This window comes from Galeopterus variegatus, unplaced genomic scaffold (assembly GCF_000696425.1).
Source record: "Galeopterus variegatus unplaced genomic scaffold, G_variegatus-3.0.2 Scaffold493, whole genome shotgun sequence".
NCBI lineage: Eukaryota > Metazoa > Chordata > Mammalia > Dermoptera > Cynocephalidae > Galeopterus > Galeopterus variegatus.
The window spans coordinates 419,626-434,305 of NW_007726604.1; the positions used below are offsets into that span (position 1 = coordinate 419,626).

A 14,680-nucleotide genomic window follows, 5' to 3' on the forward strand; every position below is an offset into this window, starting at 1 on the left:
CCGGTCTGTATGTGGGATCCGATCCCTCGGCGGGAGCGCCGCTGCGCTCCCAAGCGGCGCATTGTAGCAGTGCGCCACCGGGCCGGCCCATTACTTTACATTTTTGCAAATCTCTTTAATATCTAGCTTAATAGAAGCCAACAGGACTCTCATCCGTGCTTCTGTGTTCAAACTGTGTTGACATCACATGTCAGGTGGCCTCTGGGGACTCCACTGCACACTTGTGAGAGCGTTAGTGCAAAAAGTAAAAGAAACATCCTGGTACCCTAAAAACAGTGACTGTTACATGTATAATATGTACTATAAACAGGTGTCGTTACATGTAAAATACATATGTACCACAAACAGTACATATATAATATGTACTGTAAGCACAGTATATATTACATTTACAACATGTACTGTGAACAGTGTGTTGCATGTATAACACACTGTGGTCAGTGTTACCTGTATAACATGTACTGTGAATACAGTGTATGTTTCATATATAACATGTACCATGAAGTGTGCATCATGTAGAACATGCACTGTGAACACTATGTGTAATGTATAACATTCACCATGAACAGTGTTACATGCATGACGTACTATAAACTCAGTGCATGTTATGTACATGACATGCACTATGAACAGTGTGTTACATGTATAACATGTACTACGAATTTTTTGTTACATACATGACAAGCACTATGAACAGTGTTTACATGACATGTACTATGAACACAGTGTATGTTACATACATGATGTGTATACTATGAACAAAGTTTGGCCTTGTGGAACCCTGGAGGGTAAATCTGATTGCATAAAATCATGTAACTTCAATGTGATAAAGTAATAGCTAACATTTACTTAATCTGTAAAAAACATCCTTTGAGTTGAAGTTACTGACGTTATGCCTGTTTCAGATAAGGAAACTGAGGCACAGAGTGGGCAAGTAGCGTGCCCAGCAATTCACAATGGGGTGTGTGGAAGGACTGGGAGGGGGGCCAGGCTGCCGTGGGCTGTGCTCTTTGCCCGACCAGCCAGAGCAGGGGTACTTCTTTCCTCTACTCAGCACACACCTGCGGAGTTTCTGTATTGGGCACCACTCTGAGGTCGTGCTAGTGACTTTGGGATGGAGAATCTAAGTTTCTGCAAGGCTCAGAAACTGTCTTTGAGCAACTAGAATAACGCTATGCCACTTAATACCTCAGAGATGTAATGACTGCCTTCACCTCCTCAAAACTTAAAGAAACAAAGGAACGAAGGCTTTGGTGATTCGACTGGCTGGTCTAAGGGGGGTCAGAGAAAAAGGAGGCTGTTCGACCACTGTTGGTTACAGGGGAGACCAGGATGGCTTCTCACTCTAGGGAGCAGGGAACACTGGCTTCCTTTCTGTCTCCACCACCACTGTGCCTGACTCCATCACTCTCGACACGGTTTCACAGCGTCACACGTGTGCCCCTCACCTGCCCCCGAGTCTCTGCCATCCTTTATAGCTATCCTTTCCGAGCAGAGGCTGGAGTCAGCCACTTGTGAAGCAGGATGTCCCCAAACTGACTTACAGGCTTTGAAAAGAAAAAGCAGAAGCACCCGCCACACACCAGGCCTTTCAGGCTTAAACATCTGTTCCCACAAACAGGCGCCTTCTCCAGGCTTCCTGAGCGCCCTGTGGGCACGCAGATGTTTCCCAGCCCGGTCTCAGTGAGGGGAGTTTCTCTCCAGATGATGTGCGCTTTTCTTCTATGGTGAAAACTCCTTTCATAAAACATATATGGTAACCAACTAACAAACTTACCATTAACTTTAAAATGGCCTTTTTAACTCTTCTACAATATAACTGGTCAGACTCTAAAGTGACACAATCTCTGTGAAGAGTTTGGCAATATCTAGAAAAATCTCATTCGCATTTACCTTCACCCAGCAGTTCCACTTCTAGAAATGTGTTCCCAGGGTGCGCTGGCAAAAGTAGAAAATAACTAGTGTATACAATTATGCACTGCAACCTGATTACTGAAAACAAAAGATCAGAAGCAACCCAGCGCCCATCAGTGAGGGACTGCATACATCACAGCACGTGGACACAGAATACAATCCAGCCGTACAAGAAAAGAGAGCACTTCAGGAACCGATAGACTGTGACTTCCATACGTACCTCTAGGTGACAAAAGCAAGGTTCACAACAGCATATAGAGAATGCTACCTTTTGTGAACAGAATATGAAATACATACAAGTTTGCTAATATTTGTGAAAAGAAATACTGAACAATAAATCAGTAGTTTTTAAAAACCAGCTACCAATGGCAGAGGGGGAGAATAGTCTGAAGGGGACAGGGATGAAAGGAGACTTCTTTTGCTGTAAGGTTTGACTTTGAAAACATAAATAGATTTTATACATTCAAAAGAGATAATTAAATCAAAAAGAAACAAAGCAATCCCTGTAGGGATTGTAGACAAACATATCTAACTATATTTAATTGGCAATAAAACCAGAGAAAAAAACTTATTTTAAGCAACTCCAGAACATGATATTGACTACACATCATTAGTGAAATATATGTTCAGGAGAAATGGAGCTGTTGGGAAATCTTAAATTCCAAGCAGTGTTTTATTAATAGTAATACCGAGGGCTGGCCAGTTAGCTCAGTTGGATTGAGCACAGTACTGATAGTAACACTAAGGTCAAGGCTTCCCATACCAGTACCTGCTGGCCAGCCACACACACACACACAGAAGTAACATTGGTATTATTTTCAACATTATTTTGAAATACATAGAATAGTATAAGTAAGTAATAAATACTATTAGGAACCAAAATTTTCAGTGTAAGAGAAAGAATTCAAGTGTAAAAGAAGTGAAATCCTATAATGTTAAATCTTTACTGGACTATAGAACTTCAACTCATGTGTTATGGGATGGGCTATGGGCTCTGACTGTGCAGCTCCAAAAAACAGGGAGAACAAGGAGAGCAGCGTAAAACTGCCTCGTGTAGTGCTCGTGTTGTTGGTGGGGCACACTTGGTAAAACACTATGAAGCAAAGCTAGACAGTGCTGGTCCGAGCAGCCGGGAAGGTGGTCACTCCAGGAGGGAGAGAGAGGCGCTTTCCCTGAGGGGCCACCTGGGGGCTGGCAGATCCCACCACCTGGCCTGGTGGACACCGACTGCAACATAATTTTAAACTAGCTTATGCTGTTTTATATATTTGTGTTATGTTTAACAAATTTAAATTATAAATTGAGATAGGAATTATCAATATGTACCACTGATTTTTCTTTCTTTTCAAAAATCTGAATTTCCTAGTTCTGTCTAGTAAAAAGATGAACAATCTCAGCATCACTAAGAAGGCAACAGATAACCTGATATCATGCGCCTCCTGATGTGATGAGAAACACAGTCCCTCTCACCCCCAATGCAGCATTCTGCCAAAAACGTTAAGCCTGAATCTAATCAAGTCTCTCTGGGCTAGCTTCCAGTTACAGGAAATCCAGGGTAGGCAATGGCAGAACAAGTTATATAACCACACAAGGCAGCAAATCTAGAACGTGAAACATTCTCTAGGACAAGTGACCTAGTTTCTGCAATAAGACAGGAGCATTAAAAAGGGGGGAAGAGAGGGTTCTGGACTTCTCCAAATTAAATAACTTAAGAGACTACCAACCAAATGTTTATTTGGATCCTGATTTGAACAAACCAGCTGTAAAAAAGGTACTTCTGAGACAATCATAAAAGTATGATTATGGATTGGGCGGTTGAGGCCACATGTTATTAAAAATTTTATAAATATGGGCCGAGCCCGTGGCGCACTTGGGAGAGTGCGGCGCTGGGAGCGCAGCAGCGCTCCTGCCACGGGTTCAGATCCTAAATAGGGATGGCCGGGGTGCTCACTGGCTGAGCGCAGTGTGGCCGGTCTCAAAAAGGACAAAAAAAAATTTTATAAATATGGGCCGAGCCCGTGGCGCACTTGGGAGAGTGCGGCGCTGGGAGCGCAGCAGCGCTCCTGCCACGGGTTCAGATCCTAAATAGGGATGGCCGGGGTGCTCACTGGCTGAGCGCAGTGCGGCCGGTCTCAAAAAGGACAAAAAAAAATTTTATAAATATGAAAATGGCACTGTGGTTATGAGGAAAAAAGGTCCATAGTTTTAGAAAAAAGTACTCCAAATATATATAGGGGAGATTTGTTTACAATTGTTGAATACACTGTCTTCTCTACTTTTTAATGTCTCAAAGTTTTCATAAGTAAAAAAAAAAAATCCTGTTATAAAATGACCCAGTGCTCCATAATACCCCCAATTAAAAGTCACCACTACGACAACGTGGTTTTGTTATATGTCTAACCACTAGCGTAACACTAATTCTATGAGAAAACCATACTACAGGTTTTAAAAAAATACTTGTGATAAAAGTTCATATACAAATTCGTGTAACAGGTACCAGCTGTTTGTACAGAAAGATGATTCTGCTTAACTCCTTGGGGTATTGGTTTACAGATTAAGGGAAGTGACACTTATCTCTAAACCAGAGGTCAGCAATCTACAAGTGGGCCAAATCCAGACCAGTGCCTGTTTCTGTAAATAAAGTTTTATTGGAACAAAACCACACTCATTCGTTAACATACACTCATGGCTGCTCTTGTGCTACAACGGCAGAGTTGAGTAGCTGCAGAGATCACATGACCTGCAAAGCCTAAAATATTTTTTTTTTCTTTAGAAATAATTTATTTTGATCACAAAATACAGGGAAAGAGAGAGTGCAGTGCCTGTAACCCCTGGCTGCATATCTTCCCTGCATAATACCCTTTGTACAACACTGGGTTCACACCAGCCCCACAAGCCTTTTCTCTCATTCTGACAGCTGCAGCTCACTTTTGCAAATACTGAAACTGAATTTATGGAAAGGACTTCTTAAACAGGAGCAGTACCTAAGGTCCTTTCTTTGTCCCCAACTCCGTAAGTCCCAAGCTGCCTGGACAGCTGTCCCTAGGTCCCCCACATCCCAGGGAGGTGATGGAGGAAGGGTAGGCCAAACCAAGCATGAGAAATAAAGTCTTCATCGGGCTCACACTGGGAGTCCATGGGTCTTGAGGACCTCTGTGTATTTGTCAATTTTGTTCTCCACGTTCTTTTTAGCTTGTGAGTTGTTTTTTCTTTGGATCTTGGCCTTTTCCTTCCTCTTCTCCTCCAGAGTAGCTGTCACTGCCTGGTACTTCCAGCCAACCTCAGGAGCCAGGTGTCCCAGGTAGGCAAACTTTCTTGTAGACTTCAGATGCATAACCCTGAGAACAGGAGGAACCACCACTGCTTTTTCTTGTCATAGGCGGTGGGATCCTATCAAACACCTTGAAGTGGTCCAGGGCAGCCTGGCCCCGCTTTGTCTTGTACAGCAGCATGCTTTGCATGGTCTGCCAAAAGATGCAGCCAGGGGCTGGGAAGTGGTAGGGGCCACGGGATGGGTTGATGTTTATCCACTTGGGAGAAAGGCCAGGTACTTTAACTTCTTTCTGTAGAAATTGGCAGAATGTTGGGCCGAGCCCGTGGCACACTCGGGAGAGTGCAGCGTTGGGAGCACAGCAGCACTCCCACCGCGGGTTCGGATCCTATATAGGGATGACCGGTGCGCTCACAGCGCTCACTGGCTGAGCGCGGTGCGGCCGGTCTCAAAAAGGACAAAAAAAAAAAAAGAAATTGGCAGAATGTTGATGCTCTCACAACGTACAACCACCACCTTCCGGCCCAGTAGTAGCTGCTTGGCCATGACTGTGGCTACGCGGCCCAGCAGGTGACCTCGGCCATCAAGTACCAGGATCTGCCCCTTGGCTGTCTTCGTCAGCCACCTGGCTAAAATATTTACTATCTGGTGATTTACAGAAAAATTTTGCTGGTGAGCAAAGCAACAGGAAAGACGCAATCAAAGAAAAAAAAAAAACAGCTTCAGTTCTAAGTTCTGATGCTTAAGCTGTCACACTTGGTGAGGCCCCAGGTGAAAAACTGCTTTGGGAAAAAAGCATCTGATTTCAAATTCCAGAGACATTCTATGGCCAAATAAGCTTGTCTCTGAGACGCTTAGAGGAAAAATGTCAAGGAGACATGAAAGGTAAAAGTGATAAAAATGCAAGCTAATCAGTCTTATGCAAGAAGCTTTTGCCGTTATAATGAGTCACACAAAATATTTATTTGCAAAGTTTCTCCCTTTTCAGCTCTGATACTATCTTCCTCAAAAATGTGAAGAGATATTGTTTGTTTACTTATCTGCTGTCCATCTCTTCATGTAGATGTAGGCTCTATGAGGGCAGAAATTTTTTTTGCCCACAATTATAACCCCCATGCCCAGAAAGGTGCTTGGCTCAATAAATATACTAAAAAGTGGTCACTGCCCAACCTCCCTCCCCCCAACACCCCGGCTCAAGGCCACTGGCAGCAATGTTTAGCCGCCACAGCTCCTCACACACCTCACCTCCTGGAGGGAACACTCTGAATAAATCATCCTGCTATACAAAAAAAATTATGGAAACCAGTCGGGGAAAAAGGTAGTAATATAAAATAAACCTCTCCCCACAACAAAAGCAGCTGATCCCTCTCCATGGCCCCCTCATTTCCTCGCTCCACTCCAGTTTACGTTTAACCCCTGTGTTTCTCCTTCATTTTATGACCATATTCACCAGAGATAAGGAACGTTTAGTATTTATATTTTTGGCATTCCAAGGTATGCTATGCCCCAAATTCTGAATCTACAATTAGCAGAGAGCATTTGTTAGTTTGTTTGTAGTTAAACTTCAAATGATTTTATTCCAAGATTTAAAATAAAATAGCACTGATGCTTAGAGTTTAACAATCAGCCTTGAGTATACGTTTATTAAAAAGCAGACAAATGTTAAAGAGTGCTTACTATTTCAGCTTTTATGTTTTTCTAAACTCTTTAATGAAAAGAAGAGGAATTAATTTTTTAAAAAACACCTTGGTAAGTAGGTAAATTATATGTTTTAAAGCTTTTATGAGGCTGGGACACCCAATGTCTGATGGTGAAAAATACAAACCTAAAGAGCAGGTGCATGTTAAAGAGGCCCCTAGAAGCATAACAGCCCTATAAGCAACAAAGAGAGGGTGGACCCTGTAGAAGTTTGGTTTTTCTGAAAAACACAGTATAACAATCAAAAGTTTAGGACTAGGAGGTGCTTTTTTTCTTCTACAAAAACCCTCCCAAGAGTCCACACCACCCACAAAAGTCAAGGCAGTCAAAAGGAAGCATCCCCACCAACTCTCAACTGCTAAAATAAGAATGTCCTAGGAGCAACCAGTCTCCTTACCAACTCTGAAGTGGGGAAGCTGGGGAAGATTATGCCTGGCACAAGGCACTTTCACAAAATCATCCAAAACATGCACAGTGTCAAACTCCAAGCCTTTGGCTTTGTGCACAGTGCCCAGTATGTACTCTAGAACAAAAACAGCACATGGTTAGGTGGGAATTTCATGGGGTAGACATGAGAGAAGGGAAACGAAGGTATACTTCCTGCTGTACTCTTATACTCTAACTAATATGGCTCCTTGCCTCTGTGCAGCTTTCTGGGAAAAGGAGGGAAGAGGAAACTACAGTCAAAGGAAAAAGAAAAATGAAAAAAGTGAGGGGAAAAGAAGAAAGTGAACTGGAGAGTTAGTACCTCTCAGAATCAGACTGCAGAGGCCAAAGTGACCCTGCTCACCCCTATAACTTACACATGAAGGGACCGAGGCCCAGAGAGGGCTGTGTGGCTCACCCAGAGTTTCACCCAGCAGAGCTGGGACTAGAAAATCCTATTGTACCGGCTTGGAAGTAGAAGAGAAATAGAGAGCCCTGAGGAAGAACAGGAGTGGGCTGTGTGGCTCACCCAGAGTTTCACCCAGCAGAGCTGGGACTAGAAAATCCTATTGTACTGGCTTGGAAGTAGAAGAGAAATAGAGAGCCCTGAGGAAGAACAGGAGCTCTGCTCCCCTTCCTCTTCAATGACAAAGGCATCCTTGGCCACAGACACCTCAGACAGGTAAGAAATATCAAAAGACCTCCTGTTCCTTCTCTTGGTGGGAAGGTAAGAACCAACCACATTCCTTACCTGCGAAGTCCAGATCTTCTACGTGGCATCTCTGTATCCTCTGCACCAGCTCTGGAATCCTGACATTATACTTTTCGACTACTGCAATCTTGGCTTCCAGCTCTTTGTCCTCAGCAGCAGTCACGTACCTCTTAAAGCCACTAAAGCCTTCTTTGTGCACCCATCTTCTGATAAACTTGTCTTTAATGATGAGGTTTTCTAAGGAGATGCAGGTGAATGTGACACAGGCTGCCCTAATAGTCGGTGGCAGCAACTGCACGTGTTTAACCACCAGTGTGACAGCGGAGGGTCTCACAGAGGGGACCCAGGTTCCAGTCCTGACTGCATTACTAACTTGCTGTGTGTCCCTGGGCAAGTCAATGCAATGGCCTCTCCGTCTCCAACTGAGGATAAAGAACCTCACCTACTTCACAGAGATTTGAAATAGCATGGTCAATAGGAAAAGAAAGGCGCTATAGACATGTTAGGAGTTATCATCTGGGCCCACATGTAACTGTCCATGTGAAAAGTTGCCCAGGAAGACAGAAAGATGAGGGGCAAGACAACCTAAGGAACCAACATTAGAAAGAAATGGAGACTCCTGAGAGGAGGACCTGGAAAAGTCTGTCAGTACCTCTGCAAACAGGAGGCTGGAGGCACCCACTCTTTATGGGGAAAGAGCTCCCCCCAGTCCTGAAGGAAAGCAGAACACTGACTTGGAACCGCCTGCTTCTCTCCCATCCCTGCCCCAAGTGCTTCCTTCCACCGCACAGAGGCCAGGCGGATACTCACGTTTCCTCCGTTCTTCCTCTGGCTGAAGAAGGATCCAAATATCAATGATTCTGTCCAATCCAAATGATTTAATCCCCTGAAAAAGTTTTTTGGTGGGATCTTTGTTTTTTTTTTTAATTGCTGTTGCTTTAACAAAACAAAATAAAGCAAGTGTAGGGATGGGATTTTGAGATGAGATGGTCTCTTGGAAACGGATCTCAAAATGCACCCAAAGCACAGAGAGTAAGCAGGCAACGCCATCACACCAAAGTGCCAGGCTGTAGTGTGGCCCCAACACTCGGAACCATCAGATTTTACGTTTCGGCAAGATCTCGCTGTGCGTTGCTTCCTCATCAATAAGAGGGAATGTAAAATGGTTGCAAAGAATCTAAACAATACCTGAGCACAAAGTGTCGAGTATGAATACTTACCACCGTTTCTCATGAGATAAGAACTAGAGAATGTCTCTAGGTCCAGACTATTCTATGTTTTAAAAGGTCAGCCTTAGAGGAGAGGACCTGATTGTGCCACAGGTTAGCCCCATTCTACATAAGAAGAACCTGCTGAGCCCTGGCTGTGGCTCAGCACACACAGGGCATTGGCTCAGCACACACAGGGCATAGGCCCAGCACAGAAGACAGAGGTGACAAGGGCCCCACACTCTAAAAGCTTTTCATATTCTGGGGAGGGACACATAAAACAGAGACCACAATAAGACAGCATACATTATAATTCACAACCAGACATGTAACCAAGTGCAGATGCATGCTACCAATGACAAGCGTATGTAAGAGAGGGGAAGAGAGCCACTTACTTTATGTTATGCCCATCAGGGATGATATGCCAAAAACAATAATTCTCTTACAATATGAAAATGGCTGAGTTATGCTATATCCACTAGGTGAAATATTATAAAGTCATCAAAGTAGCAATGAAAGAAAATATGCTTATGTGTTGAGAGAAAAATGGCATACGTTTTGATGTACACTATAGTTGCAATTATGCAAAAATATACATCTATAAGGGGAAAGACAAAAATAATCAGTAGAGGGCCGGCCCCGTGGCGCACTCAGGAGACTGCGGCACTGGGAGCGCAGCGACGCTCCCGCCGTGGGTTCGGATCCTATATAGGACTGGTCGGTATGCTCATTGGCTGAGCGCGATGTGGGCGACACCACACCAAGGGTTGCAATCCCCTTACTGGTCACGAAAAAGACAAAAAAAATAAATAAATAAAAAATAATCAGTAGAAATGAGAATTATGTCAAACACTGGGATTATGATTTTTTCCCTTTTAATTTATGACATTTCTATAATACGGTTATATTGATTTTCATAAATAAAAAACACCTTTTGATTATGATTCACTGACTATATTTAGCGCACCCAGCACATAAGAGACCCTTGAAAATACTTTTCCATAAATGAATATCTTTTAGTCATATAACTGCTTCAGAATTAAAAATGCTGTAAACATGCCACTTAATTCTCCTAACTTCCCTATGAAACAGGTGAAGAAAAGGCACTACCGCTATCTAGAGAGGGAGAGAATGAGGCACACAGAGTGGTGACTTGCCTCAAGCCACACAGTGTTAGTGACAGCCAGCACTAGAACCAAGGCTTGTGAATCCATGTGTTGCCAGCTCCGCTGTTCTTACACTAACATACAACACACGACCAGAAAAGCCTAGGGCAGCCTTGGCCTCACAGACATGGTCAAGGGTAAGAAAGGAATTCATTTTTTAAAGATGGAAAGAAAAGATCCTGAGTCCTTGTTGGGTCTGTCACAACAGGAATGCTTCACGAGCATAATCAGAACAGCCAGGGGTAAAAAAGACTTGGGTCACAGTGCAGCCTGATGGAAAGCATTAAACCCAAATGCTTTCTTGCATAATAATCCTAATTAAGCTGAACATTTTCACTGGGGGTGTGTGTCTGCAACACTTCTGTGCATGAAGCAGTCAACAAAAACTTACTCTTACCCCAATCAAATGCACCCTCGAAGGAACCTCTCCTTCTGTCACCCGTACAGCCTCGTCAAACACATTGGCGTTGGTCCGGGACAACAGGGCCACCTGCCCCTTGGCATCCCCTCGAATGCCACCTTTGGGGAGAGAACACAAACTCTATGGCAAAGCAAAATACAGTGGAAAATTAAATTCCATAACAAATGAAAGAGTAACTGAAAGCCTTACTTTGATGGTTTCCTCCGACCAAAGTCTTTTTCCTGACTCTCTTGCAGACATCCAGGATAGTAGCTCCCACGTAAGCTATTTCCACACCAAATCTAAAACTCTGTTGAAAAACAACAAGAGGAGTTAGCAACCCACCCAGATGTACGTGACTACATTTCTATCACTGCCAAGGCCTGGCCCTGCCAAACCCAATAAATTATCCCTGAGTCATCCCACATGAAAGGGGATGTGGAAATTCCCTACGGTAGAACCACTTCTACCCAGACAAGATCTAGACATCAAAGAGTCACTGACGTCATCTCTAGGAATTATGAGTAGTATTTCCTATCTTGAAACCCTTGAGTGACCTCTTTTTCTTAATACCTTGCCTCCAAATCCAAACCTTGACAACTCTTCCATCATCCTATCTACACTGTCTGTTCCTACCACTGCTACCAGTTCAGCTCAGAAACTCTAACTTCATGCCTCTCCTATGGGTCTCTTTATCTCCGTCTCCTCCCACTGTCAAACCATTCTAAAAAAGTGATGGGCTCGCTTTCAAGATCCTTCACAATCTAGACGGTCTTTATTTTTCCATTATTGCTCAACACCAACAGTAAATTTTTCTTTTGTTTGTTTGTTTGTTTGTTTTGTGGCTGACTGGTACAGGGATTGGACCCTGGACAGTGATGTTATCAGCATCATGCTCTAACCAACTGAGCTAACCGGCCAGCCTGTAAACTTTTCTTTAAAGCAAATCTACCTTTTTTTCCAAACCAAATCTAGCTAAGTTTAACTATACAAAAGACTAAGAGTGGATAGGGAGGATTTCTCCTCTTGCCTTTGAGATCCCGTTCAACATTAACACCACTGCCCTGCACAAGCCAGTCATGAGTACAGTCATCATTACCTGAGCTTCCCCTGTCCTTCCCCTGCCACGGCTTATGCTGTTTTCTATTAGCCTAGAAGTCCCCTTCACATATCAAACTCACTTCCCACCCTTCAAAAATAAGCCAAAGACCCATCTTCTTTGACCACTCCAGCTGCAAAGATACCATTCTTCACCAAACTCATGGCATGTACCGCCTCCTTCCATGCATTTATAACTTAATGTAATCAAGTATTATGTGCTTTTGTAATAGTAAAAAAACAGCCAAAAGAAAACTAGACTTCCAAAAAATAGTACTTTTTTGCTATTAACCTGTTCCTAGTGCACCATAACCCTAATTATAAAATATTCATGAGCCCATATTGAGATAGATGAATGAATGAGTAAACAAACAGTGGAGAAGAGATAAATCTCCTCTACAAAAGAATTCCAAATAACTTATGAAGATACTCCAACACTTATTCTTTGAGTGTGGGCTGAGTATAGGTGGTTCCCTCCAAGGCACACAGCATGGAAAGGGGGGACAAAGAGGAACTTTACGGTGGAGAAACCTGACAAATACTACTTTAGCCAGCTGATCAAGGTCAATCAACAGTGATAAAGCATCCTGATGACAAGAACCCTTAATACCATGTGACAAAAACAGCACTTCACCTCTGTAGCCTTCCTCCCCAAACCCTTAACTCTTGTCTAACCAGGAGAAAAAACATTAAACAAATTCCAGTACAGGGGCATCCTGCAAAATATATGACCAGTACTTCTCAAAACTGTCAAGGTCATCAAAACAAGGAAAGTCTGAGAAACTGACACTGCCTACAAGAGCCTGAGAAGACACGACTAAATGTAATGTGGAACTCTGGATGGGATCCTGCAGTAGTAGGAGGCATTATTTAAAAAGTAAGGACATGTGAATAAACTGCAGACTTCAGTTTATAATAATGTATGAGTACTGGTCCATTAATCATGGTTAGTGTTCCACATCAATATAAAATGTGGAATAATAATAGGGAAACTGAGTATAGGGTATATGGGAACTGTCTGTACTATCTTCTTAATTTTTCTGTAAATCTGAAACTGCTAAAAAAAAAAATGCCATCTATTAAAAAAACAAAACCACTCGGAGCTGACCACCCTAAATCACTACAGCGGAGAAGAACTCAAGGCAAGAGAGTCACAGGAGTCTACAGAATTTTCAAAAGCTAATATGACACAATACAACTTACACTTTAATACAAATAACACATCCCACATCCTCTAACTGGAAGTCAGTTTCTTGAAAGGAGTGGTTCTCAAACCTCTGGTCTCAGGACCATTCACACTTTTAAAAATTACTAAAAGGTCTCCAAGCAGCTCATTTACATGAGCTGTAAATCTATATCTATCTATAGTTAGAAACCATACCAGAAACTTTAATTCACTTAAAAATAACAACAATAGGGCCGGCCCGGTGGCGCACTGTTACAGTGCGCCGCTTGGGAGTGCGGCGGCGCTCCCGCCGAGGGTTCGGATCCCACATACAGACCGGTTCCCGCTCACTGGCTGAGCGCGGTGCGGGCGCAACACTGAGGGTTGCAATCCGTTGCCGGACACGAAAAAAGACAAAAAGGAAAAAAAAAAAAATAACAACAATAAACCCATTACCTGCTAGCAAAAAGAGCACATTGCGCCACCGGGCCGGCCCTATCAAGGCCATTCTTAAGGCAACTGCTTTTCTCTAAACTCTATAAGTGCACTGGAGAATATGCCAGCTGCTCATACAGTCTGGTGCCAAGGCATTGACTCACGGTGAGACACCAGCAGTTTTACCTACCACTGCTTTGCACCGCCAGTGCCAGTGTCAACAGTGGAAAAGGCAAGTAACCATCAGGAAAACAGTTTTGACTGTGCAGCCCCCCAACAACCACTTTGAGAACCACTGCTTAGAAGCCAGGACTTGCTATACACTGTGAACCTTGCACATGCCCAGCACATAAAAAAAACAAGGAGGGGAAGCACAAGGCTTGCTCCTACGCTTCTGGAAACTCAGAGGCAGGGATCCCTCTTACCTGTGTGAGATAGAAGACGTGCGTGTGGGGGACCGTGAACAGAGCGTTGACTGCACCACGGAAGGTATAGATCTGCTGGTGTGGGTCCCCTACAAAGATTTTCCCACATGGCTGAGACAGAACTATATTCATGATGGCTGCAACCAGTAAGAGGAAGAGTGAAGCATCTGAAGGACTTAGCCCATGAAGCAGAAAGAAATTGTATTTGAAAAGACAAGGATGCAAACGCTTTCACAAAACTTAGTAAGTGCACACTGGACAACAAAGTTGTCCTTCCTGCAGGGCAGGCACTTGGTTAGAAGAAGCAACTTTATAATGTACAAATGAGACAGTTCTTGGTCCCAGGAAAACAGATGATTTGTGGTCCTGGATTAATTACCGAGTATAAGAAAATATATAGGCAAATATGAAATAAGCGAATTGTCTTCTCTAATACTAATACACTCAATACTGTAACACTCAAACATGACCTAGAAAATCACACTCATAATACTGTGCATTCCCTATTAGCCACCTGAGAAATATACAACACAATTTTTCCCTCTAAATTGACTATCTTTTCCCATTCAGCATAAGTCTAGTCCCCATCATCTGGTGACCTACACTCAAGCAACATTTTAGGAACAACCTAAGCAAAACATATATAGGAAGATAAATCTGCTTTATGCGAGGGGAAGGGACAGCTGTTGAAATCCTACAGAGCAAGAATTTCTGAGTGACTAAGTGTCATTTGCTCCTCCTCTATCACAAAGAATAATAATC

General features: G+C 43.2%; 1 protein-coding gene and 1 pseudogene across 1 annotated transcript in view; both read right to left on the bottom strand.

Annotated features, from left to right (window-relative positions):
* The window catches only part of LOC103587843, an 8,556-nt pseudogene extending 2,096 nt beyond the window's left edge, over nt 1-6,460 (bottom strand).
* Nucleotides 1-14,680, bottom strand: part of FBXO18 (F-box protein, helicase, 18) — a 31,828-nt gene that overhangs the window by 3,128 nt on the left and 14,020 nt on the right. The window contains 8 exon segments of the mRNA XM_008569423.1: nt 4,650-4,695; nt 6,586-6,601; nt 7,233-7,406; nt 8,061-8,258; nt 8,832-8,907; nt 10,793-10,914; nt 11,006-11,105; nt 13,919-14,055. Coding sequence (XP_008567645.1) covers nt 4,650-4,695; nt 6,586-6,601; nt 7,233-7,406; nt 8,061-8,258; nt 8,832-8,907; nt 10,793-10,914; nt 11,006-11,105; nt 13,919-14,055 — 869 coding nt within the window.